At 61.6% G+C, this 23403-nt stretch overlaps 1 protein-coding gene across 1 annotated transcript; it reads right to left on the reverse strand.

Moving 5' to 3' along the window:
• Positions 1-3311: 3311 nt before the first annotated feature.
• On the reverse strand, positions 3312-21921 carry PREB (prolactin regulatory element binding). Its single transcript, XM_066594308.1, has 10 exons — positions 21794-21921; positions 21410-21545; positions 21130-21316; positions 18755-18975; positions 16994-17074; positions 5913-6037; positions 5562-5735; positions 5204-5276; positions 4759-4918; positions 3312-4664 (listed from the first exon to the last, which is right to left on the reverse strand). The coding sequence occupies exons 2-10, from the start codon at positions 21542-21544 to the stop codon at positions 4570-4572; spliced, it is 1251 nt and encodes a 416-aa protein (XP_066450405.1). The 5' UTR covers position 21545; positions 21794-21921; the 3' UTR covers positions 3312-4569.
• Between the last annotated feature and the right edge of the window lie 1482 nt (positions 21922-23403).

A 23403-nucleotide genomic window follows, 5' to 3' on the forward strand; every position in this document is an offset into this window, starting at 1 on the left:
GTTCAGGTTTTACAAATAATTTTTAAAAACCTCCCATTTTGCAGTGACATAAGTATTTACACCCTTTGGTGACACTTGTAGTTCTGGGGCCTCACGTTCCTCTGGATCATCTCTGAGATGTTGCTGCACCGTGATTGGAGTCACCTCGGGGAAATTCATCTGATGGGACATAAAATATCCCCCCGTCTATATAAGGTCTCACCGCTCACAATGCATATCAGATCCAAAACCAAGGAGGACAGACCTGTCTGTAGAGCTCAGAGACATGATTGTGTGGAGGCTCAGATCTGGAGAAGCTACAAACACATCTCTGCTGCCCTGAAAGTCTCAAAGAGCCCAGCGGCCCCCATAATACTTACATGAAAGAACAACCAGGACTCTTCCTAGAGACGCCGAGCCCCAAACTAAGGGGGAGAAGGGTCTTGTAAGAGAGGAGACCAAGAACCCAGCGGCCACCATAATACTTACATGGAAGAACCACCAGGACTCTTCATAGAGCAGCCGACCCTCCAAACTAAAGGGAAGAAGGGTCTTGTAAGAGAAGAGACCAAGAACTCAGCGGCCCCCATAATACTTACATGGAAGAACAACCAGGACTCTTACTAGAGCTGCCAACCCCTCAAACTAAGGGGGAGAAGGGTCTTGTAAGAGAAGAGACCAAGAACTCAGCGGGCCCCATAATACTTACATGGAAGAACAACCAGGACTCTTCCTAGAGCCGCCGACCCCCAAACTAAGAGGGAGAAGGGGCTTGTAAGAAAGGAGACCAAGAGCCCAGCGGCCCTCATAATACTTACAGGGAAGAACAACCAGGACTCTTCCTAGAGCCAACGACTCCCAAACTAAGGGCAGGGGGGGGGGGGGGGGGAGGTCTTGTAAGAGAGAAGACCAAGAGTCCAGCGGCCCCTATAATACATGGAAGAACCAGCAGGACTCTTCCTAGAGCCACCAACCCCCAAACTAAGGGGAAGAAGGGTCTTGTAAGAAAGGAGACCAAGAACCCAGCGGCCCCCATAATACTAACATGGGAGAGCAACCAGGACTCTTCCTAGAGCCACCAACCCCCAAACTAAGGGGGAGAAGGGTCTTGTAAGAAAGGAGACCAAGAACCCAGCGGCCCCCATAATACTAACATGGGAGAGCAACAAGGACTCTTCCTAGAGCCACCAACCCCCAAACTAAGGGGGAGAAGGGTCTTGTAAGAAAGGAGACCAAGAACCCAGCGGCCCCCATAATACTTACATGGAAGAACCACAAGTGCATTTAAATGATAGGAGCTCGGATGCATCGAGATAAAAGCTTTCTTCTGTTTATTCAGTATATGCCCATCATAACAAGAAAAATACAAAGGACGGCTGGACTCTCCTTGTTATGATGGGCATATACTGAATAAACAGAAGAAAGCTTTTATCTCGATGCATCCGAGCTCCTATCATTTAAATGCACTTGTGTCAAGAAACCGCCAAGGATCGAGCGCTATGGAGGAGAGACTGCTTTCATCATGCTGAAAAGAGGACACAGCAAGAAATATAAGACGGGAGCGGACATAACCGGCTACATAGGTGAGAGCATTACCTTTACTTGAAGAACCACAAGGACTCTTCCTAGAGCTGCCAACCCACTAAACTAAGGGGCAGAAGGGTCTTGTAAGAGAGAAGACCAAGAACCCAGCGGCCAAAAGCTCCTGTGTGCAGTTGGGAGACACTTCCTGCAGCCTCCATTAATCTGGGCTTCATGGCAGAGGGGCCAGAAAGAAGCCTTCACAGTAAGAGACATGAAAGCCCCCAGGAGTTTATCAAAAAGTAGCTTAAGGACCCTCAAACTGCGAGAAACAAGATTCTCTACTCTGGTGACACCAAGTGTGACGTTCTGCGTACATCCAGAGTAGCCTAACGGTACTGATAGTATGAGGGGTGTTTCCCCTGACCCACGTCCTGTGGACTGAGAGCCACAACACTTGGCCCAGTTATTAGTCCCCCTCTACATTGGTGCCACCAGGGAGCACAGACGTCTTTCATCTCTTTATGCAGCTGTAAACGCCTCGCTTGTAGAAGTCGACCCGTCGCTTCATCAGCCATGTTGTCACTTTGGATAACAGAGTCTCATCTGGGAAATGCTTGGCCTTCAGAAATGACTTCATTGTTGGTGGGAGGTGAAAGTGCGATGGTGCGAGGTCGGGGGGAAATATGGAGGATGCGGTAGACCTTCATACCCGCTGCAGCGTGCTTCCATCTGGGCAACATGTGAGTTGTGACCTGGGGCATTGTCTTGCAGAAGGAGGCCACCTTTGGTCAGCATACCATGTCTCCTGGTTTTGATGGCCTCCTGCAGTTTCCGCAGCAGTGAAGCATAGTATGCCTCAGTAACAGTGGGACTCGCTGCTAGGAAATCCATCAAGACTCCTCCATGCTGGTCCCAAAAGACAGTGATCATGACCTTGCCTGCAGAGGGTTGGGCATGTGCCTACTTTGGAGGTGGTGAGTCCGGATGCTTCCATTGCATTGTCTGGACTTTAGTCTCTGGACCATAGTGATGGACCAGCTTTCATCCTGTGTGATCAGTCTGCTAAAATCCTCCTGGTTTCATGGCACGTCAGAAGAGCCTGGGAGCATACGACTCGTTCCTGCTTCTAGAAAGGTGTGAGCAGCTGGGAAACCCAGCGAGCCGATACCTTATGAAGATGGTCTTGGAGGATTCTTTCCACAGACCCCATACTAATCTTGACATTTTGGGCTAGGTTATGAATGGCTATGCAGCAATTTTCCACAAAGGCGGCCTCCACTTTCTGGATGGGGTGTTCATCGATAGAGTGGGGTTACCCTGGAATTGAGCCATTTCCACAGAAGTCCAACCACATGTGAATTGAGGATGCTAGTTCTTGACCACATCATATGATGGGGAATCCTCCCCATAAACCTCTTTCATCTTATCGAACGTCTCCCTTGGTGTGCGGCCTTTCAAGTAAAGGAACTTGATGACTGCCTGTATTCCACTGGTCCGTTATCAGACCTCGCACCACTGCAGCACCTGTAATGGAAAGACCATACCCAAAAAAGAGACTTATATCATGACAGCAGCGTCAGCATCCTGCGATAAAGAGAAGAGGGTCAGGCGAAATCTTTAATGAAAGCCCCTCGTATAACAACCAGTTTCAGCCAGAACTGTACCGAGCACCATGATGTCATCACTACCCAAAATCTGCAACCTCACCAGATCTGAGTGTGAAGCTCTCCCCACGATCATCCACGGTGCTGATGGGATTCACAAAGGTTTGGAGACAACGAAGAACATGAAATACAAAAAGCCGGCGCCATTGTCTCCGGAGGTTTATTTATGGTCCGGGAGCAGCTCTGGCAGAGAATGAAGAGTTACTAAGGGTGCATTCACACGCATCAGAAGCCGCGTCACAATCTGCAGCACTGGTGAGGACGTGGGCTTCAGCCGCGGATCCACAGCCCATTTCAGCAGGAGAAAAGGGAACAAGTCAACTTTGGCCTCTTGTCAGAATAAACAGAGGATGGCGCCGTGATCACTACTCCCAGCGCTGCACCCATGGTGGTCGGCGCTACTCTCGCTCCATCTATAAAGTTCTAGGTCTGGACAGGTAGCGCGCCCGTCGAAGAAATGGGTCACCATCTCACTTCTGTGCAGTTACGGTGAAATTGATGTGGGGCCGATGCCGCAGCCCAATAGCCGCAGGCACTTGTTGAGCACGTGCACCAGAAGTCCATGCCTATTAACTGCTACCGAGTGCCGCCGGTCAGGGGATGCACAAGGCAGCTGTCGGTCGCCAGGGGAAAGATGTCGGGCAGCGCTGGGGGTAGTGATCATGAGGCAGCGCTATCCTCCATTTATCCCAACAGACGGCCAGAGGGCTGCTGCACATATGTGTTTCTGCTCCGTGTGAACGCACCCTTACGGTGGATGTCTGGTCACGGCCTGGAATATTTGGTCACATTGAGATGGGTCCTTCTTCCTGCAGCTTGTGGATGGGGAGAATACAGAGGGTCAATGAGAAGGAACATTCTATAGCAAAATGAGATAAAATCTAGCTTCAGCGCACCCGTAGGAGGCCTACAGCGCCGTCACATCCACGCCGGGGCCTTCACAAGTCTTCATAAATATAGCTATGAACGCCGCAGCATACGCGGCAACGACAGACCCCAGCGGTGAGTGTAGAATCTCCTTTATTAAGGAGCCTCCCGCCGTCCACGCGGTCACTGCGCACGCAGTGTGGTCTCCATGACGACACTGGAGGGATGGCAGTGACACGGAGGAGAATGACACCCTCTGCGCGGACGGGCGTTCATCAGCCTGCAGGACACCTCCGTCGAGGCAATGTCATTACAGAAAGGTCCAGAGTCAGCGAGATAAAAGGCGTCTCTCCAATTATCAGTGATCAGAAGATGAGGAATGTGGAGACAACGAGGAGGTCATCTGCTCGCACTGCAATCGTCATCGTGAAGAGATGAATCACATGCGGATGAAGGAGCCACCAGCGAGACCCCCGCCCTCCCGCAGTCCCAGAACGTTCTGGATCGTCAACAGATCTCCACGCAGATGAAGCCTCTAGAAGAAGTCTGGAAATGTGTTCTGGAGCAGAATGATGGCGCCGACGGCCAGCGCTGCACACAGGACGATCAGCAGCCACAGGGGGTAGGTGCCTACGGGAGAACACAGGACAGCCATCAGGATGCCACCAACGACCAAGCCCTTATGGCGCCCCAGTCTGTAAACCGACCCGTGGGGGGAACTTACGTCTGTTGGGCAGCACATGTAGTTTACAGCGACTGTCCACCGCCACGCTCAGCATGGCCGCCTCATTGTCACCGCGTAGAGCCCGTCCTTGCGTTGTGTCCGGGAAGAAGGCCAAGTCTGTGACCACAATGCCGTGCGCCTCCTGCACGTAGTACAGCTTCTGTACAGAGAGGAGAGGGATGAGAGTACAGCCGCAGGACGGCGTAACATTACCCGCTCAGCACGCTGCACTGCGGTCGGGCACAGCGCCACCTCCGATCATCACATCAGCAGAGAGCGGCTGGGGGCACGTACATCTACAGCTCCCGCCCGCAGACCAAACATGCTGGCAGAGAGGCGCCAATCAGATGCAAAGCTTCATCTGAGATTCTACTGTTACATAACACAGTCCGCCGTGTGCAGGACCGCAGCATGAGGACCCCCACTACAACATGGCGGCACGAACCTGAAGAGAGAAGGAAATGTAGATGGCAACAGAGCCGGTGACGGAGCCCAGACCCAGGAACGTCCCGCAGTCACTGCAACGACAACAGTAGGGTTAGTGGTATCATCACACAGCGTGCGGAACAGACAACTGGGGCCAGCGGGAAGGGGGCGAGATGTAATGGTGGCGGGGCACAGACAACCAATGGGGACAATACGGTGGCAGGGGGGGGGGGGGGGGGTATTGATGACAGGTGGAGAAGACATGGCAAGGGAGGGGGGTCAAAGATATGGGGGGTCATTATTCGGTAGAGACGAGACGCGGGAGGAGGGGTAAGCCCGCAGTACAGAGGGTCACGATAGCAGGCGGGGGTCCTCACCTCACAGCCAGGCAGGAGATGACCTCATTACCACACGGCTCGGTGAGGAGCGGCAGGAAGCTCTGCCCGTCCCACTTGGTGATGTAACATGGCGGGGGGCGACGTTCTCGCTTATGGGGGATCTGCACGGTGTAGAGACGGAGGCTTGTCTGCTGGTCCAGCACCTTCCCGAACCTGGAGATGTACAGTCACCCCTAATATGCTGAGTGCACCCCAAATATACATAGCCCCTCCCATATATATCGACCACACCACCATATATGAACTCCACCCCAAATACATCCACAGCCTCTCAAATATTCAGACCCCACCCTGAGGACAGCCCTCCAATCACACCCGCGGGCTCCTCACCGGCACGCCCGGTACTTATACATCTTCTCCGGTAAGTGGGGCAGATTCTCATTCCAGCTCAGCTCGGCCAGAAGTTGGTCCGACTCCCAGAGACAGCAGCGGAAATCCTGCCCGACCGTCACCACCTGCACAAAAGATGGCTGTCAGCAACCGCTCCGCAGGGGACCAGCACCCCCACATCTCCCCGCTCTGTGATCCCCAGCCAATGAGAAACTGCTTCCCAGAGGACCAGCACCCCCGCATCTTCTCGCCCTGTGACCCCCCTCCCAGATAATGATAAGCATCCCATCTCTCTACCCCCTGACCTAACCATGACCACCCCCCCCGGTTGATAAGCGCCTCTCCCCCTATCATAACATCCCCCTGCCCCCCCGGTTGATGAGCGCCTCTCCCCCTATCATAACATCCCCCTGCCCCCCCGGTTGATGAGCGCCTCTCCCCCTATCATAACATCCCCCTGCCCCCCCGGTTGATGAGCGCCTCTCCCCCTATCATAACATCCCCCTGCCCCCCCGGTTGATGAGCGCCTCTCCCCCTATCATAACATCCCCCTGCCCCCCCGGTTGATGAGCGCCTCTCCCCCTATCATAACATCCCCCTGCCCCCCCGGTTGATGAGCGCCTCTCCCCCTATCATAACATCCCCCCCCCCCCGGGTGATGAGCGCCTCTCCCCCTATCATAACATCCCCCCTCCCCCCCCCGGGTGATGAGCGCCTCTCCCCCTATCATAACACCCCCCTGCCCCCCCCCGGGTGATGAGCGCCTCTCCCCCTATCATAACATCCCCCCTCCCCCCCCCGGGTGATGAGCGCCTCTCCCCCTATCATAACACCCCCCTGCCCCCCCCCGGTTGATGAGCGCCTCTCCCCCTATCATAACATCCGCCTGGCCCCCCGGTTGATGAGCGCCTCTCCCCCCATCATAACATCCCCCCCCCCCGGGTGATGAGCGCCTCTCCCCCTATCATAACGTCCCCCCCCCCCCAGGGTGATGAGAGCCTCTCCCCCTATCATAACATCCCCCCGCCCCGGGTGATGAGCGCCTCTCCCCCTATCATAACATCCCCCCCCCCCCCCCGAGTGATGAGCGCCTCTCCCCCTATCATAACATCCCCCCCCCCCCCGGGTGATGAGCGCCTCTCCCCCTATCATAACATCCCCCTGCCCCCCCGGTTGATGAGCGCCTCTCCCCCTATCATAACATCCCCCTGCCCCCCCGGTTGATGAGCGCCTCTCCCCCTATCATAACATCCCCCCCCCGGGTGATGAGCGCCTCTCCCCCTATCATAACATCCCCCACCCCCCCCGGGTGATGAGCGCCTCTCCCCCTATCATAACATCCCCCCCCCCCGGGTGATGAGCGCCTCTCCCCCTATCATAACATCCCCCCCGGGTGATGAGCGCCTCTCCCCCTATCATAACATCCCCCCCCGGGTGATGAGCGCCTCTCCCCCTATCATAACATCCCCCCCCCCCCCGAGTGATGAGCGCCTCTCCCCCTATCATAACATCCCCCACCCCCCCCGGGTGATGAGCGCCTCTCCCCCTATCATAACATCCCCCCCCCCCCCCCCGGGTGATGAGCGCCTCTCCCCCTAACATCCCCCCCGGGTGATGAGCGCCTCTCCCCCTATCATAACATCCCCCCCCGGGTGATGAGCGCCTCTCCCCCTATCATAACATCCCCCCCCCCCCGAGTGATGAGCGCCTCTCCCCCTATCATAACATCCCCCCCCCCCCGAGTGATGAGCGCCTCTCCCCCTATCATAACATCCCCCCCCCCCCCCGGGTGATGAGCGCCTCGCCCCCTATCATAACATCCCCCCATCCCCCGGGTGATGAGCGCCTCTCCCCCTATCATAACATCCCCCCCCGGGTGATGAGCGCCTCTCCCCCTATCATAACATCCCCCCCCCCCCCGAGTGATGAGCGCCTCTCCCCCTATCATAACATCCCCCCCCCCCCGAGTGATGAGCGCCTCTCCCCCTATCATAACATCCCCCCCCCCCCCCGGGTGATGAGCGCCTCGCCCCCTATCATAACATCCCCCCATCCCCCGGGTGATGAGCGCCTCTCCCCCTATCATAACATCCCCCCATCCCCCGGGTGATGAGCGCCTCTCCCCCTATCATAACATCCCCCCCCCCCCCGGGTGATGAGCGCCTCTCCCCCTATCATAACATCCCCCACCCCCCCCGGGAGATGAGCGCCTCTCCCCCTATCATAACATCCCCCCCGGGTGATGAGCGCCTCTCCCCCTTTCATAACATCCCCCCCCCCCCCGGGTGATGAGCGCCTCTCCCCCTATCATAACATCCCCCCCCCCGGGTGATGAGCGCCTCTCCCCCTATCATAACACCCCCCCCCCCCCCGGGTGATGAGCGCCTCCCCCTCTATCATAACATCCCTCCGGGTGATGAGCGCCTCTCCCTCTATCATAACATGCCCCTCCCCGGGTGATGAGCGCCTCTCCCCCCATCATAACATCCCCCCCCCCCCCCCGGGTGATGAGCGCCTCTCCCCCTATCATAACATCCCCCCCCCCCCCCGGGTGATGAGCGCCTCTCCCTCTATCATAACATCCCCCTCCCCGGGTGATGAGCGCCTCTCCCCCTATCATAACATCCCCCCCCCCGGGTGATGAGCGCCTCTCCCCCTATCATAACATCCCCCCCCCCCCGGGTGATGAGCGCCTCTCCCCCTATCATAACATCCCCCCCCCCCCCCGAGTGATGAGCGCCTCTCCCCCTATCATAACATCCCCCCCGGGTGATGAGCGCCTCTCCCCCTATCATAACATCCCCCCCCCGGGTGATGAGCGCCTCTCCCCCTATCATAACATCCCCCCCCCCCCCGAGTGATGAGCGCCTCTCCCCCTATCATAACATCCCCCACCCCCCCCGGGTGATGAGCGCCTCTCCCCCTATCATAACATCCCCCCCCCCCCCGGGTGATGAGCGCCTCTCCCCCTAACATCCCCCCCGGGTGATGAGCGCCTCTCCCCCTATCATAACATCCCCCCCCGGGTGATGAGCGCCTCTCCCCCTATCATAACATCCCCCCCCCCCCCCCGAGTGATGAGCGCCTCTCCCCCTATCATAACATCCCCCCCCCCCCCGAGTGATGAGCGCCTCTCCCCCTATCATAACATCCCCCCCCCCCCCCCCGGGTGATGAGCGCCTCGCCCCCTATCATAACATCCCCCCATCCCCCGGGTGATGAGCGCCTCTCCCCCTATCATAACATCCCCCCCCCCCCCCCGGGTGATGAGCGCCTCTCCCCCTATCATAACATCCCCCACCCCCCCCGGGAGATGAGCGCCTCTCCCCCTATCATAACATCCCCCCCCCCCCCCCGGGTGATGAGCGCCTCTCCCCCTTTCATAACATCCCCCCCCCCCCCGGGTGATGAGCGCCTCTCCCCCTATCATAACATCCCCCCCCCCGGGTGATGAGCGCCTCTCCCCCTATCATAACACCCCCCCCCCCCGGGTGATGAGCGCCTCCCCCTCTATCATAACATCCCTCCGGGTGATGAGCGCCTCTCCCTCTATCATAACATGCCCCTCCCCGGGTGATGAGCGCCTCTCCCCCTATCATAACATCCCCCTGCCCCCCCGGTTGATGAGCGCCTCTCCCCCTATCATAACATCCCCCTGCCCCCCCGGTTGATGAGCGCCTCTCCCCCTATCATAACATCCCCCCCCCCCGGGTGATGAGCGCCTCTCCCCCTATCATAACATCCCCCCTCCCCCCCCCGGGTGATGAGCGCCTCTCCCCCTATCATAACACCCCCCTGCCCCCCCCGGGTGATGAGCGCCTCTCCCCCTATCATAACATCCCCCTCCCCCCCCCGGGTGATGAGCGCCTCTCCCCCTATCATAACACCCCCCTGCCCCCCCCCGGTTGATGAGCGCCTCTCCCCCTATCATAACATCCGCCTGGCCCCCGGTTGATGAGCGCCTCTCCCCCCATCATAACATCCCCCCCCCCCCCGGGTGATGAGCGCCTCTCCCCCTATCATAACGTCCCCCCCCCCCCAGGGTGATGAGAGCCTCTCCCCCTATCATAACATCCCCCCGCCCCGGTGATGAGCGCCTCTCCCCCTATCATAACATCCCCCCCCCCCCCCCCGAGTGATGAGCGCCTCTCCCCCTATCATAACATCCCCCCCCCCCCCGGGTGATGAGCGCCTCTCCCCCTATCATAACATCCCCCTGCCCCCCCGGTTGATGAGCGCCTCTCCCCCTATCATAACATCCCCCTGCCCCCCCGGTTGATGAGCGCCTCTCCCCCTATCATAACATCCCCCCCCCGGGTGATGAGCGCCTCTCCCCCTATCATAACATCCCCCACCCCCCCCGGGTGATGAGCGCCTCTCCCCCTATCATAACATCCCCCCCCCCCGGGTGATGAGCGCCTCTCCCCCTATCATAACATCCCCCCCGGGTGATGAGCGCCTCTCCCCCTATCATAACATCCCCCCCCGGGTGATGAGCGCCTCTCCCCCTATCATAACATCCCCCCCCCCCCCGAGTGATGAGCGCCTCTCCCCCTATCATAACATCCCCCACCCCCCCCGGGTGATGAGCGCCTCTCCCCCTATCATAACATCCCCCCCCCCCCCCCCGGGTGATGAGCGCCTCTCCCCCTAACATCCCCCCCGGGTGATGAGCGCCTCTCCCCCTATCATAACATCCCCCCCCGGGTGATGAGCGCCTCTCCCCCTATCATAACATCCCCCCCCCCCCGAGTGATGAGCGCCTCTCCCCCTATCATAACATCCCCCCCCCCCCCGAGTGATGAGCGCCTCTCCCCCTATCATAACATCCCCCCCCCCCCCGGGTGATGAGCGCCTCGCCCCCTATCATAACATCCCCCCATCCCCCGGGTGATGAGCGCCTCTCCCCCTATCATAACATCCCCCCCCGGGTGATGAGCGCCTCTCCCCCTATCATAACATCCCCCCCCCCCCGAGTGATGAGCGCCTCTCCCCCTATCATAACATCCCCCCCCCCCCGAGTGATGAGCGCCTCTCCCCCTATCATAACATCCCCCCCCCCCCCCGGGTGATGAGCGCCTCGCCCCCTATCATAACATCCCCCCATCCCCCGGGTGATGAGCGCCTCTCCCCCTATCATAACATCCCCCCATCCCCCGGGTGATGAGCGCCTCTCCCCCTATCATAACATCCCCCCCCCCCCCGGGTGATGAGCGCCTCTCCCCCTATCATAACATCCCCCACCCCCCCCGGGAGATGAGCGCCTCTCCCCCTATCATAACATCCCCCCCGGGTGATGAGCGCCTCTCCCCCTTTCATAACATCCCCCCCCCCCCGGGTGATGAGCGCCTCTCCCCCTATCATAACATCCCCCCCCCCGGGTGATGAGCGCCTCTCCCCCTATCATAACACCCCCCCCCCCCCCCGGGTGATGAGCGCCTCCCCCTCTATCATAACATCCCTCCGGGTGATGAGCGCCTCTCCCTCTATCATAACATGCCCCTCCCCGGGTGATGAGCGCCTCTCCCCCCATCATAACATCCCCCCCCCCCCCGGGTGATGAGCGCCTCTCCCCCTATCATAACATCCCCCCCCCCCCCCGGGTGATGAGCGCCTCTCCCTCTATCATAACATCCCCCTCCCCGGGTGATGAGCGCCTCTCCCCCTATCATAACATCCCCCCCCCCGGGTGATGAGCGCCTCTCCCCCTATCATAACATCCCCCCCCCCCCGGGTTGATGAGCGCCTCTCCCCCTATCATAACATCCCCCCCCCCCCCCGAGTGATGAGCGCCTCTCCCCCTAATCATAACATCCCCCCCGGGTGATGAGCGCCTCTCCCCCTATCATAACATCCCCCCCCCGGGTGATGAGCGCCTCTCCCCCTATCATAACATCCCCCCCCCCCCCGAGTGATGAGCGCCTCTCCCCCTATCATAACATCCCCACCCCCCCCGGGTGATGAGCGCCTCTCCCCCTATCATAACATCCCCCCCCCCCCCGGTGATGAGCGCCTCTCCCCCTAACATCCCCCCCGGGTGATGAGCGCCTCTCCCCCTATCATAACATCCCCCCCCGGGTGATGAGCGCCTCTCCCCTATCATAACATCCCCCCCCCCCCCGAGTGATGAGCGCCTCTCCCCTATCATAACATCCCCCCCCCCCCCGAGTGATGAGCGCCTCTCCCCCTATCATAACATCCCCCCCCCCCCCCCGGGTGATGAGCGCCTCGCCCCCTATCATAACATCCAAACATCCCCCCATCCCCCGGGTGATGAGCGCCTCTCCCCCTATCATAACATCCCCCCCCCCCCCCCGGGTGATGAGCGCCTCTCCCCCTATCATAACATCCCCCACCCCCCCCGGGAGATGAGCGCCTCTCCCCCTATCATAACATCCCCCCCCCCCCCCCCGGGTGATGAGCGCCTCTCCCCCTTTCATAACATCCCCCCCCCCCCCGGGTGATGAGCGCCTCTCCCCCTATCATAACATCCCCCCCCCCGGGTGATGAGCGCCTCTCCCCCTATCATAACACCCCCCCCCCCCCCGGGTGATGAGCGCCTCCCCCTCTATCATAACATCCCTCCGGGTGATGAGCGCCTCTCCCTCTATCATAACATGCCCCTCCCCGGGTGATGAGCGCCTCTCCCCCCATCATAACATCCCCCCCCCCCGGGTGATGAGCGCCTCTCCCCCTATCATAACATCCCCCCCCCCCCCGGGTGATGAGCGCCTCTCCCTCTATCATAACATCCCCCCCCCCCCCGGGTGATGAGCGCCTCTCCCCCTATCATAACATCCCCCTGCCCCCCCGGTTGATGAGCGCCTCTCCCCCTATCATAACATCCCCCTGCCCCCCCGGTTGATGAGCGCCTCTCCCCCTATCATAACATCCCCCCCCCGGGTGATGAGCGCCTCTCCCCCTATCATAACTTCCCCCACCCCCCCCGGGTGATGAGCGCCTCTCCCCCTATCATAACATCCCCCCCCCCCCCGGGTGATGAGCGCCTCTCCCCCTATCATAACATCCCCCCCCCCCCCGGGTGATGAGCGCCTCTCCCTCTATCATAACATCCCCCCCGGGTGATGAGCGCCTCTCCCCCTATCATAACATCCCCCCCCCGGGTGATGAGCGCCTCTCCCCCTATCATAACATCCCCCCCCCCCCCCCCGAGTGATGAGCGCCTCTCCCCCTATCATAACATCCCCCACCCCCCCCGGGTGATGAGCGCCTCTCCCCCTATCATAACATCCCCCCCCCCCCCCCCCGGGTGATGAGCGCCTCTCCCCCTAACATCCCCCCCGGGTGATGAGCGCCTCTCCCCCTATCATAACATCCCCCCCCGGGTGATGAGCGCCTCTCCCCCTATCATAACATCCCCCCCCCCCCGAGTGATGAGCGCCTCTCCCCCTATCATAACATCCCCCACCCCCCGAGTGATGAGCGCCTCTCCCCCTATCATAACATCCCCCCCCCCCCGGGTGATGAGCGCCTCGCCCCCTATCATAACATCCCCCCATCCCCCGGGTGATGAGCGCCTCTCCCCCTATCATAACATCCCCCCATCCCCCGGGTGATGAGCGCCTCTCCCCCTATCATAACATCCCCCCCCCCCCGGGTGATGAGCGCCTCTCCCCCTATCATAACATCCCCCACCCCCCCCGGGAGATGAGCGCCTCTCCCCCTATCATAACATCCCCCCCCCCCCCCGGGTGATGAGCGCCTCTCCCCCTTTCATAACATCCCCCCCCTCCCCGGGTGATGAGCGCCTCTCCCCCTATCATAACATCCCCCGGGTGATGAGCGCCTCTCCCCCTATCATAACATCCCCCCCCCCCCGGGTGATGAGCGCCTCTCCCCCTATCATAACATCCCCCACCCCCCCCGGGAGATGAGCGCCTCTCCCCCTATCATAACATCTCCCCCCCCCCCCGGGTGATGAGCGCCTCTCCCCCTTTCATAACATCCCCCCCCCCCCGGGTGATGAGCGCCTCTCCCCCTATCATAACATCCCCCCCCCCGGGTGATGAGCGCCTCTCCCCCTATCATAACACCCCCCCCCCCCCCGGGTGATGAGCGCCTCCCCCTCTATCATAACATCCCTCCGGGTGATGAGCGCCTCTCCCTCTATCATAACATGCCCCTCCCCGGGTGATGAGCGCCTCTCCCCCCATCATAACATCCCCCCCCCCCCCGGGTGATGAGCGCCTCTCCCCCTATCATAACATCCCCCCCCCCCCCCGGGTGATGAGCGCCTCTCCCTCTATCATAACATCCCCCCCCCCCCCCCGGGTGATGAGCGCCTCTCCCTCTATCATAACATCCCCCTCCCCGGGTGATGAGCGCCTCTCCCCCTATCATAACATCCCCCCCCCCGGGTGATGAGCGCCTCTCCCCCTATCATAACATCCCCCCCCCCCCGGGTGATGAGCGCCTCTCCCCCTATCATAACATCCCCCTGCCCCCCCGGTTGATGAGCGCCTCTCCCCCTATCATAACATCCCCCTGCCCCCCCGGTTGATGAGCGCCTCTCCCCCTATCATAACATCCCCCCCCCCCGGGTGATGAGCGCCTCTCCCCCTATCATAACATCCCCCCCCCCCGAGTGATGAGCGCCTCTCCCCCTATCATAACATCCCCCCCCCACCCGAGTGATGAGCGCCTCTCCCCCTATCATAACATCCCCCCCCCCCGGGTGATGAGCGCCTCTCCCCCTATCATAACATCCCCCCATCCCCCGGGTGATGAGCGCCTCTCCCCCTATCATAACATCCCCCCCCCCCCGGGTGATGAGCGCCTCTCCCCCTATCATAACATCCCCCCCCCCCGGGAGATGAGCGCCTCTCCCCCTATCATAACATCCCCCCCCCCCGGGTGATGAGCGCCTCTCCCCCTATCATAACATCCCCCCCCGGGTGATGAGCGCCTCTCCCCCTATCATAACACCCCCCCCCCCCCCCCGGGTGATGAGCGCCTCCCCCTCTATCATAACATCCCTCCGGGTGATGAGCGCCTCTCCCTCTATCATAACATCCCCCCGGGTGATGAGCGCCTCTCCCCCTATCATAACATGCCCCTCCCCGGGTGATGAGCGCCTCTCCCCCCATCATAACATCCCCCCCCCCCCCGGGTGATGAGCGCCTCTCCCCCTATCATAACATCCCCCCCCCCCCCGGGTGATGAGCGCCTCTCCCTCTATCATAACATCCCCCCCGGGTGATGAGCGCCTCTCCCCCTATCATAACATCCCCCCCCGGGTGATGAGCGCCTCTCCCCCTATCATAACATCCCCCCCCCCCCCCGAGTGATGAGCGCCTCTCCCCCTATCATAACATCCCCCACCCCCCCCGGGTGATGAGCGCCTCTCCCCCTATCATAACACCCCCCCCCCCCCGGGTGATGAGCGCCTCCCCCTCTATCATAACATCCCTCCGGGTGATGAGCGCCTCTCCCTCTATCATAACATGCCCCTCCCCGGGTGATGAGCGCCTCTCCCCCCATCATAACATCCCCCCCCCCCCGGGTGATGAGCGCCTCTCCCCCTATCATAACATCCCCCCCCCCCCCCCCGGGTGATGAGCGCCTCTCCCTCTATCATAACATCCCCCCCCCCCCCCCCGGGTGATGAGCGCCTCTCCCTCTATCATAACATCCCCCTCCCCGGGTGATGAGCGCCTCTCCCCCTATCATAACATCCCCCCCCCCGGGTGATGAGCGCCTCTCCCCCTATCATAACATCCCCCCCCCCCGAGTGATGAGCGCCTCTCCCCCTATCATAACATCCCCCCCCCACCCGAGTGATGAGCGCCTCTCCCCCTATCATAACATCCCCCCCCCCCGGGTGATGAGCGCCTCTCCCCCTATCATAACATCCCCCCATCCCCCGGGTGATGAGCGCCTCTCCCCCTATCATAACATCCCCCCCCCCCCGGGTGATGAGCGCCTCTCCCCCTATCATAACATCCCCCCCCCCCCCCCGGGAGATGAGCGCCTCTCCCCCTATCATAACATCCCCCCCCCCCCCGGGTGATGAGCGCCTCTCCCCCTATCATAACATCCCCCCCCGGGTGATGAGCGCCTCTCCCCCTATCATAACACCCCCCCCCCCCCCCGGGTGATGAGCGCCTCCCCCTCTATCATAACATCCCTCCGGGTGATGAGCGCCTCTCCCTCTATCATAACATCCCCCCGGGTGATGAGCGCCTCTCCCCCTATCATAACATGCCCCTCCCCGGGTGATGAGCGCCTCTCCCCCCATCATAACATCCCCCCCCCCCCCCGGGTGATGAGCGCCTCTCCCCCTATCATAACATCCCCCCCCCCCCCCGGGTGATGAGCGCCTCTCCCTCTATCATTACATCCCCCTCCCCGGGTGATGAGCGCCTCTCCCCCTATCATAACATCCCCCCCCCCCCGGGTGATGAGCGCCTCTCCCCCTATCATAACATCCCCCCCCCCCGGGTGATGAGCGCCTCTCCCCCTATCATAACACCCCCCCGGGTGATAAGCGCCTGCCCCCTATCATAACATCCCCCCCCCGGGTGATGAGCACCTCTCCCCCTATCATAACATCCCCCCCCCCCCCGGGTGATGAGCGCCTCTCCCCCTATCATAACATCCCCCCCCCGGGTGATGAGCGCCTCTCCCCCTATCATAACATCCCCTCCCCCGGGTGATGAGTGCCTCTCCCCCTATCATAACATCCCCTCCCCCGGGTGATGAGCGCCTCTCCCCCTATCATAACATCCCCTCCCCCGGGTGATGAGCGCCTCTCCCCCTATCATAACATCCCCTCCCCCGGGTGATGAGCGCCTCTCCCCCTATCATAACACCCCCCTGGGTGATAAGCGCCTCTCCCCCTATCATAACACCCCCCTGGGTGATAAGCGCCTCTCCCCCTATCATAACATCCCCCCGGGTGATGAGCGCCTCTCCCCCTATCATAACATCCCCCCGGGTGATAAGCGCCTGCCCCCTATCATAACATCCCCCCGGGTGATAAGCGCCTGCCTCCTATCATAACACCCCCCATGTGATAAGCGCCTGTCCCCCATCATAACCCCACCCCTTCCCCCGGTCACCTTATTGTCGGGGCTCACGGCGATGTCTTCAATTTCTCCTTTATGCGCTTTGAAATCAAAAAGTTTCTTCATTCCCGGAAACTAAAGAAACAAAGAAGGAGGAGTGAGTGCGAAGACCGGCGGTTAGAGCCCCGCCTCCTGCCCGGTGACATCACAGCCGCATGCATAATGTCATGGCTTCTATTGTAGGGGGTCACCGCTCTACAGCCCACACTCCGCAGCGGTGCCAGCTGTAGGACCTCCCTTAAATCACTACAGACCATACACAGGAGCGGTGCCAGCCGCAGGACCTCCCTTACATCTATCTGCTACAGCCCACACACCGCAGCAGTGCCAGCTGCAGGACCTCCCTCGCATCCGCTACAGCCCCCACACCGGAGGTGTGCCAGCCGCAGGACCTCCCTTACATCTATCTGCTACAGCCCACACACCGCAGCGGTGCCAGCTGCAGGACCTCCCTTAAATCGCTACAGACCATACAGAGGAGCGGTGCCAGCCGCAGGACCTCCCTTACATCTATCTGCTACAGCCCACACACCGCAGCAGTGCCAGCTGCAGGACCTCCCTCGCATCCGCTACAGCCCCCACACCGGAGGTGTGCCAGCCGCAGGACCTCCCTTACATCCGCTACAGCCCCCACACCGGAGGTGTGCCAGCCACAGGACTTGCCTTACATCCGCTACAGCCCACGCACCGGAGCAGTGCCAGTGGCAGAAACTCCCTCGCATCCGCAACAGCCCACATACTGCAGCGGTGCCAGCCGCAGGACCTCCCTTACATCTGCTACAGCCCACACACAGGAGCGGTGCCAGCTACATCCGCTACAGCCCACACACCGGAGCGGTGCCAGCTGCAGGACCTCCCCCGCGTCCGCTACAGCCCACACATCGCAGCAGTGCCAGCTGCAGGACCACCCCCGCGTTCGCTACAGCCCACACATCGGAGCGGTGCCAGCTGCAGGACCTCCCCCGCATCCGCTACAGCCCACACACCAGAACGGGGAGGGGTGCCAGCTGCAGGACCTCCCTTACATATGCTACAGCCCACACACAGGAGCGGTGCCAGCTACATCCGCTACAGCCCGTACATCGCAGTGGTGCCAGCTGCAGGATCTCCCTCACATCTGCTACAGCCCACACACCAGAACGGGGAGGGGTGCCAGCTGCAGGACCTCCCTTACATATGCTACAGCCCACACACAGGAGCGGTGCCAGCTACATCCGCTACAGCCCGTACATCGCAGTGGTGCCAGCTGCAGGATCTCCCTCACATCTGCTACAGCCCACACACCAGAACGGGGAGGGGTGCCAGCTGCAGGATCTCCCTCACATCTGCTACAGCCCACACACCAGAACGGGGAGGGGTGCCAGCTGCAGGACCTCCCTTACATCTGCTACAGCCCACACACAGGAGCGGTGCCAGCTACATCCGCTACAGCCCATACTTCGCAGCGGTGCCAGCTGCAGGACCTCCCCCACGTCCGCTACAGCCCACACACCAGAACGGGGAGGGGTGCCAGCTGCAGGACCTCCCTTACATCTGCTACAGCCCACACACAGGAGCGGTGCCAGCTACATCCGCTACAGCCCATACTTCGCAGCGGTGCCAGCTGCAGGACCTCCCCCACGTCCGCTACAGCCCACACACCAGAACGGGGAGGGGTGCCAGCTGCAGGACCTCCCTCGCGTCCGCTACAGCCCCGCAGAACATTCCAATCCCCGATTACTGACATTTAGGACCCCCTATATAATGAGCACTTACCTCCCACACGCGCACACAGCCATCGGCTCCCCCGGTCAGCAGCTTGGTAGAGTCCGCGGTAAAGCACAGCGCCTTCTGTAGATTGTCCGGACTGAAGTCAGTCTGCACCACCGTCACCGAGCGCAGGGAGATCTCCGGGGTCTCGTTCTTAGTGCCCCCCGCTGAGGCCTCCGCGTTACTCTTGGAAGGTTTCCTCTTTCTTGCTCCCCGATCACTGATCCCTACAATCACACAGCCGATTAGTACATGGCGGCCCCTGTCAGTCAGTACTGTAGGGGGCGTCACGGGCAGAATCTATACTAGGGGTAGAAGTGGGAAGCAGCTGCAAGTTCAACGGTTGGGGCAGGGGTCAGTCACAGGGTGGAGGGGGTGACACGGAAGGGGCAGTTGTGGAAGGTCGCAGGTGATGTAGATGGGGGCAGGAAGGTAAGTCGAAGCTCGGAAGGGCGATGGTCAGTCTAGTGGAGGTTGCAGGTGATGTAAAAGGAGGCGGAAAGGTAGGTTGCATCTCAGAAAAAAATATGGTCATGGATGGTGGCGGGGGGGGGGGGGGGTAGTCGCTCCTACAGGGCAGTCTGGGGGAGGTGGTAGATGATGGTGGAGGGGTGGGCCCTGGGGAGGTAAGTGGCAGCCGGGGGAAGGGGCGTACAGTCAGTTCGGGGGAGGTGGTAGGTGATGTGGAGAGGTCGGCCCGGGGAGGTGGTGACACAGTGAGGGGTCGCTCCTTAAGGGCAGTCAGAGGTGGTAGGTGATGTGGAGGGTCGACCCCGGGGAGGTGGTGCCACAGGAGGCAGCCGTGGCAGGTGACACGAGAAAGGGTTGCTCCTAGAGGGCAGACGGAGGTGGGGGGGCGGTAAGTGATAGTGGAGGAGTTCGGCCCGGGGAAAGGTGGCGACACAGGAGGCAGGTGACACGGGTACGGTCAGTCTGGGGGAGGTGGTAGGGGATGGTGGAGGGTTAGTCCCGGGTAGGTAAGTCACAGCCGGAGGGGGGGGATATGGTCAGTCAAGGGAGGTGGTAGGTGATCGTGGAGGGTCAGCCCTGGGGAGGTAAGTCGCTCCCGGGGAGGTACAGTCAGTCTGTGGGAGGTGGTAGGTGATGGTGGAGGGTCGGTCCCGGGGAGGTACAGTCAGTCTGTGGGAGGTGGTAGGTGATGGTGGAGGGTCGGTCCCGGGGAGGTACAGTCAGTCTGTGGTAGGTGATGGTGGAGGGTCGGTCCCGGGGAGGTACAGTCAGTCTGGGGGAGGTGGTAGGTGATTGTGGAGGGTCGGTCCCGGGGAGGTACAGTCAGTCTGTGGGAGGTGGTAGGTGATGGTGGAGGGTCGGTCCCGGGGAGGTACAGTCAGTCTGTGGGAGGTGGTAGGTGATGGTGGAGGGTCGGTCCCGGGGAGGTACAGTCAGTCTGTGGGAGGTGGTAGGTGATGGTGGAGGGTCGGTCCCGGGGAGGTACAGTCAGTCTGGGGGAGGTGGTAGGTGATGGTGGTGGGTCGGCCCCGGGGAGGTACAGTCAGTCTGCAGGAGGTGGTAGGTGATTGTGGAGTGTCGGTCCTGGGGAGGTACAGTCAGTCTGGGGGAGGTGGTAGGTGATGGTGGAGGGTCGGTCCCGGGGAGGTACAGTCAGTCTGTGGGAGGTGGTAGGTGATGGTGGAGGGTCGGTCCCGGGGAGGTACAGTCAGTCTGTGGGAGGTGGTAGGTGATGGTGGTGGGGTCGGCCCCGGGGAGGTACAGTCAGTCTGTGGGAGGTGGTAGGTGATTGTGGAAGGTCGGCCCCGGGGAGGTACGGTCAGTCTGGGGGAGGTGGTAGGTGATGGTGGTGGGGTCGGCCCTGGGGAGGTACAGTCAGTCTGTGGGAGGTGGTAGGTGATGGTGGAGGGTCGGTCCCGGGGAGGTACAGTCAGTCTGTGGGAGGTGGTAGGTGATGGTGGTGGGTCGGTCCCGGGGAGGTACAGTCAGTCTGTGGGAGGTGGTAGGTGATGGTGGTGGGTCGGCCCCGGGGAGGTACAGTCAGTCTGTGGGAGGTGGTAGGTGATTGTGGAGGGTCGGCCCCGGGGAGGTACAGTCAGTCTGGGGGAGGTGGTAGGTGATGGTGGTGGGGTCGGCCCCGGGGAGGTACAGTCAGTCTGTGGGAGGTGGTAGGTGATTGTGGAGGGTCGGCCCCGGGGAGGTACAGTCAGTCTGTGGGAGGTGATGGTGGAGGGTCGGCCCCGGGGAGGTACAGTCAGTCTGTGGGAGGTGGTAGGTGATTGTGGAGGGTCGGCCCCGGGGAGGTACGGTCAGTCTGGGGGAGGTGGTAGGTGATTGTGGAGGGTCGGCCCCGGGGAGGTGGTGACCCAGGAGGCAGGTGATACGGGGAGGAAGGATTGGGGGTCGGTCACCGGTCTCGTCGTTGCGCTGCTCCTTCTGGCGGTGCTGGTATCGCAGGACGTGGCAGGTGGCGTCCTGGCCGGCGGCGAGTGCGTCTCCGGTCAGCGCCAGGTTCATGGTGGCCCTGGTGTCCGTGTCGTGGGCGTGGAGCAGCGAGGCGCTGAGCCGGCCGGAGATCCGCTCCAGTTGTAGGAGGTGCTGTGAGGAGAAGAGCGACGGTCAGCGGAGGGGGCGGAGCTCCACCACACCAGGGGGCGGAGCTCCACCACACCAGGGGCGGTCCATACTTACCAGGGCATTCTTAATGCCGGTCTTAGAGGCTCCGCCCCCACCGCCAGTGACCACCGTCCCCGTGTCCCGGTGGAAGCGCACGGCGTAGAGGGGGAAGGGAGCGCAGTACAGGTCGGGGTGCCGGCGGCGGCCCATCCTGCAAGACAACACAAATGGCGTCAAGATGGCGGATATACACACATATATCCCCCCTCACCTCGTACACACATGGAACCGTCCCCGGGGATAGATATACACACACACGTATAACCTCCCCCCTCACCGGTGAGATATATATATATATATATACACCCGTATCCCCGGGGATATATATATATATATAATACATATACACACACATATATATCCCCATATCCCCGGCTCCAGCCTCCCCGCCCCCCTCACCTCTTATATTACACGTTCCCCGTCCAGGGAGCTGCAGGATCTGACAACCGGACACAACTAACGCGCATGCGCGCAAACTGCAGCCGACAAACGCGCATGCTCAGTAGGGAAAAGCTACGCAAGTAGCACACAGGCGACGACATCCAGCAGTCAGTCAGCTGCTCATCCCAGGCCACGCCCACCGGGGCTCCTACTGACACGTCAGCGGCGCGCAGCCTGTCCTCTCCGCGGCGCCATCTTACCAGAGCCTGCCGCAGCCACTGCATGGAGGGGTCTACAGAAACATGGCGGCGCCGGAGATTAGTTACTAAGCAGGGAGGGGGTGTAGGCGGCTGCGTCATAGGGGGATGCTAATAGACAGGTGATAATACACTGCAGTACCCGAGGGCCGACCCGCGGACGGAATAAAGTTTATTGAAAAACAAAAACCCTAAAATCCACGTTATCCCCATAAAGTGACCCCCTGGGCCGGAGAGACAAAGCTGGTCGAAGGGCTTCTCATACTGTCCATCGCGAGTGCTGGTGGTCTCGGACCCTGCGGGCTGCTCGACGGAGGCGGGGGCAGCATCAGACTAGTCCACAGAGGGGCCGCCATCTTTGTATCTCCCGGCCCAGACAGTTGTCTAAGTCATAGGGTCCGGGGGTATCTTGTTTACTTACCCATTGCCCACTATGTTGACACACGGACTCAAAGCTGCAGACTGCGCTCCCAGAGATCAGTGCGTGCGCAGCCTGGAGTCCGAGGGTCCGTCCGGCGCGCAGCCTGGAGTCCGAGGGTCCGTCCGGCGCGCAGCCTGGAGTCCGAGGGTCCGTCCGGCGCGCAGCCTGGAGTCCGAGGGTCCGTCCGGCGCGCAGCCTGGAGTCCGAGGGTCCGGCCGGCGCGCAGCCTGGAGTCCGAGGGTCCGGCCGGCGCGCAGCCTGGAGTCCGAGGGTGCGTCCGGCGCGCAGCCTGGAGCCCGAGGGTGCGTCCGGCGCGCAGCCTGGAGCCCGAGGGTGGGTCCGGCACGCAGCCCGGAGTCCGGCCGGCGCGCAGCCCGGGGTCCGAGGGTCCGGCCGGCGCGCAGCCCGGGGTCCGAGGGTCCGGCCGGCGCGCAGCCCGGGGTCCGAGGGTCCGGCCGGCGCGCAGCCCGGGGTCCGAGGGTCCGGCCGGCGCGCAGCCCGGGGTCCGAGGGTCCGGCCGGCGCGCAGCCCGGGGTCCGAGGGTCCGGCCGGCGCGCAGCCCGGGGTCCGAGGGTCCGGCCGGCGCGCAGCCCGGGGTCCGAGGGTCCGGCCGGCGAGCAGCCCGGGGTCCGAGGGTTCGGCCGGCGCGCAGCCCGGGGTCCGAGGGTTCGGCCGGCGCGCAACCTGGAGTCCGAGGGTCCGGCTGGCGCGCAGCATGGCGTTCATGTCTGGTTCGTGCGCAGCCTCGAGTCCAAGGGTCCGGGCAGCACGCAGCCTGGAGTCCGAGGGTCCAGCCAGCGCGCAGCCTGGAGTTCACATGTCTGGTTCGTGCACAGCCTGCAGTCCAAGGGTCCGGGTAGCATGCAGCCTGGAGTCCGAGGGTCCAGCTGGCGCACAGCCTGGAGTCCGCATGTCTGGTTCGTGCGCAGCCTGGAGTCCGAGGGTCTGTT

Source organism: Eleutherodactylus coqui, chromosome 1 (assembly GCF_035609145.1).
Source record: "Eleutherodactylus coqui strain aEleCoq1 chromosome 1, aEleCoq1.hap1, whole genome shotgun sequence".
In the NCBI taxonomy this organism is placed as follows: domain Eukaryota; kingdom Metazoa; phylum Chordata; class Amphibia; order Anura; family Eleutherodactylidae; genus Eleutherodactylus; species Eleutherodactylus coqui.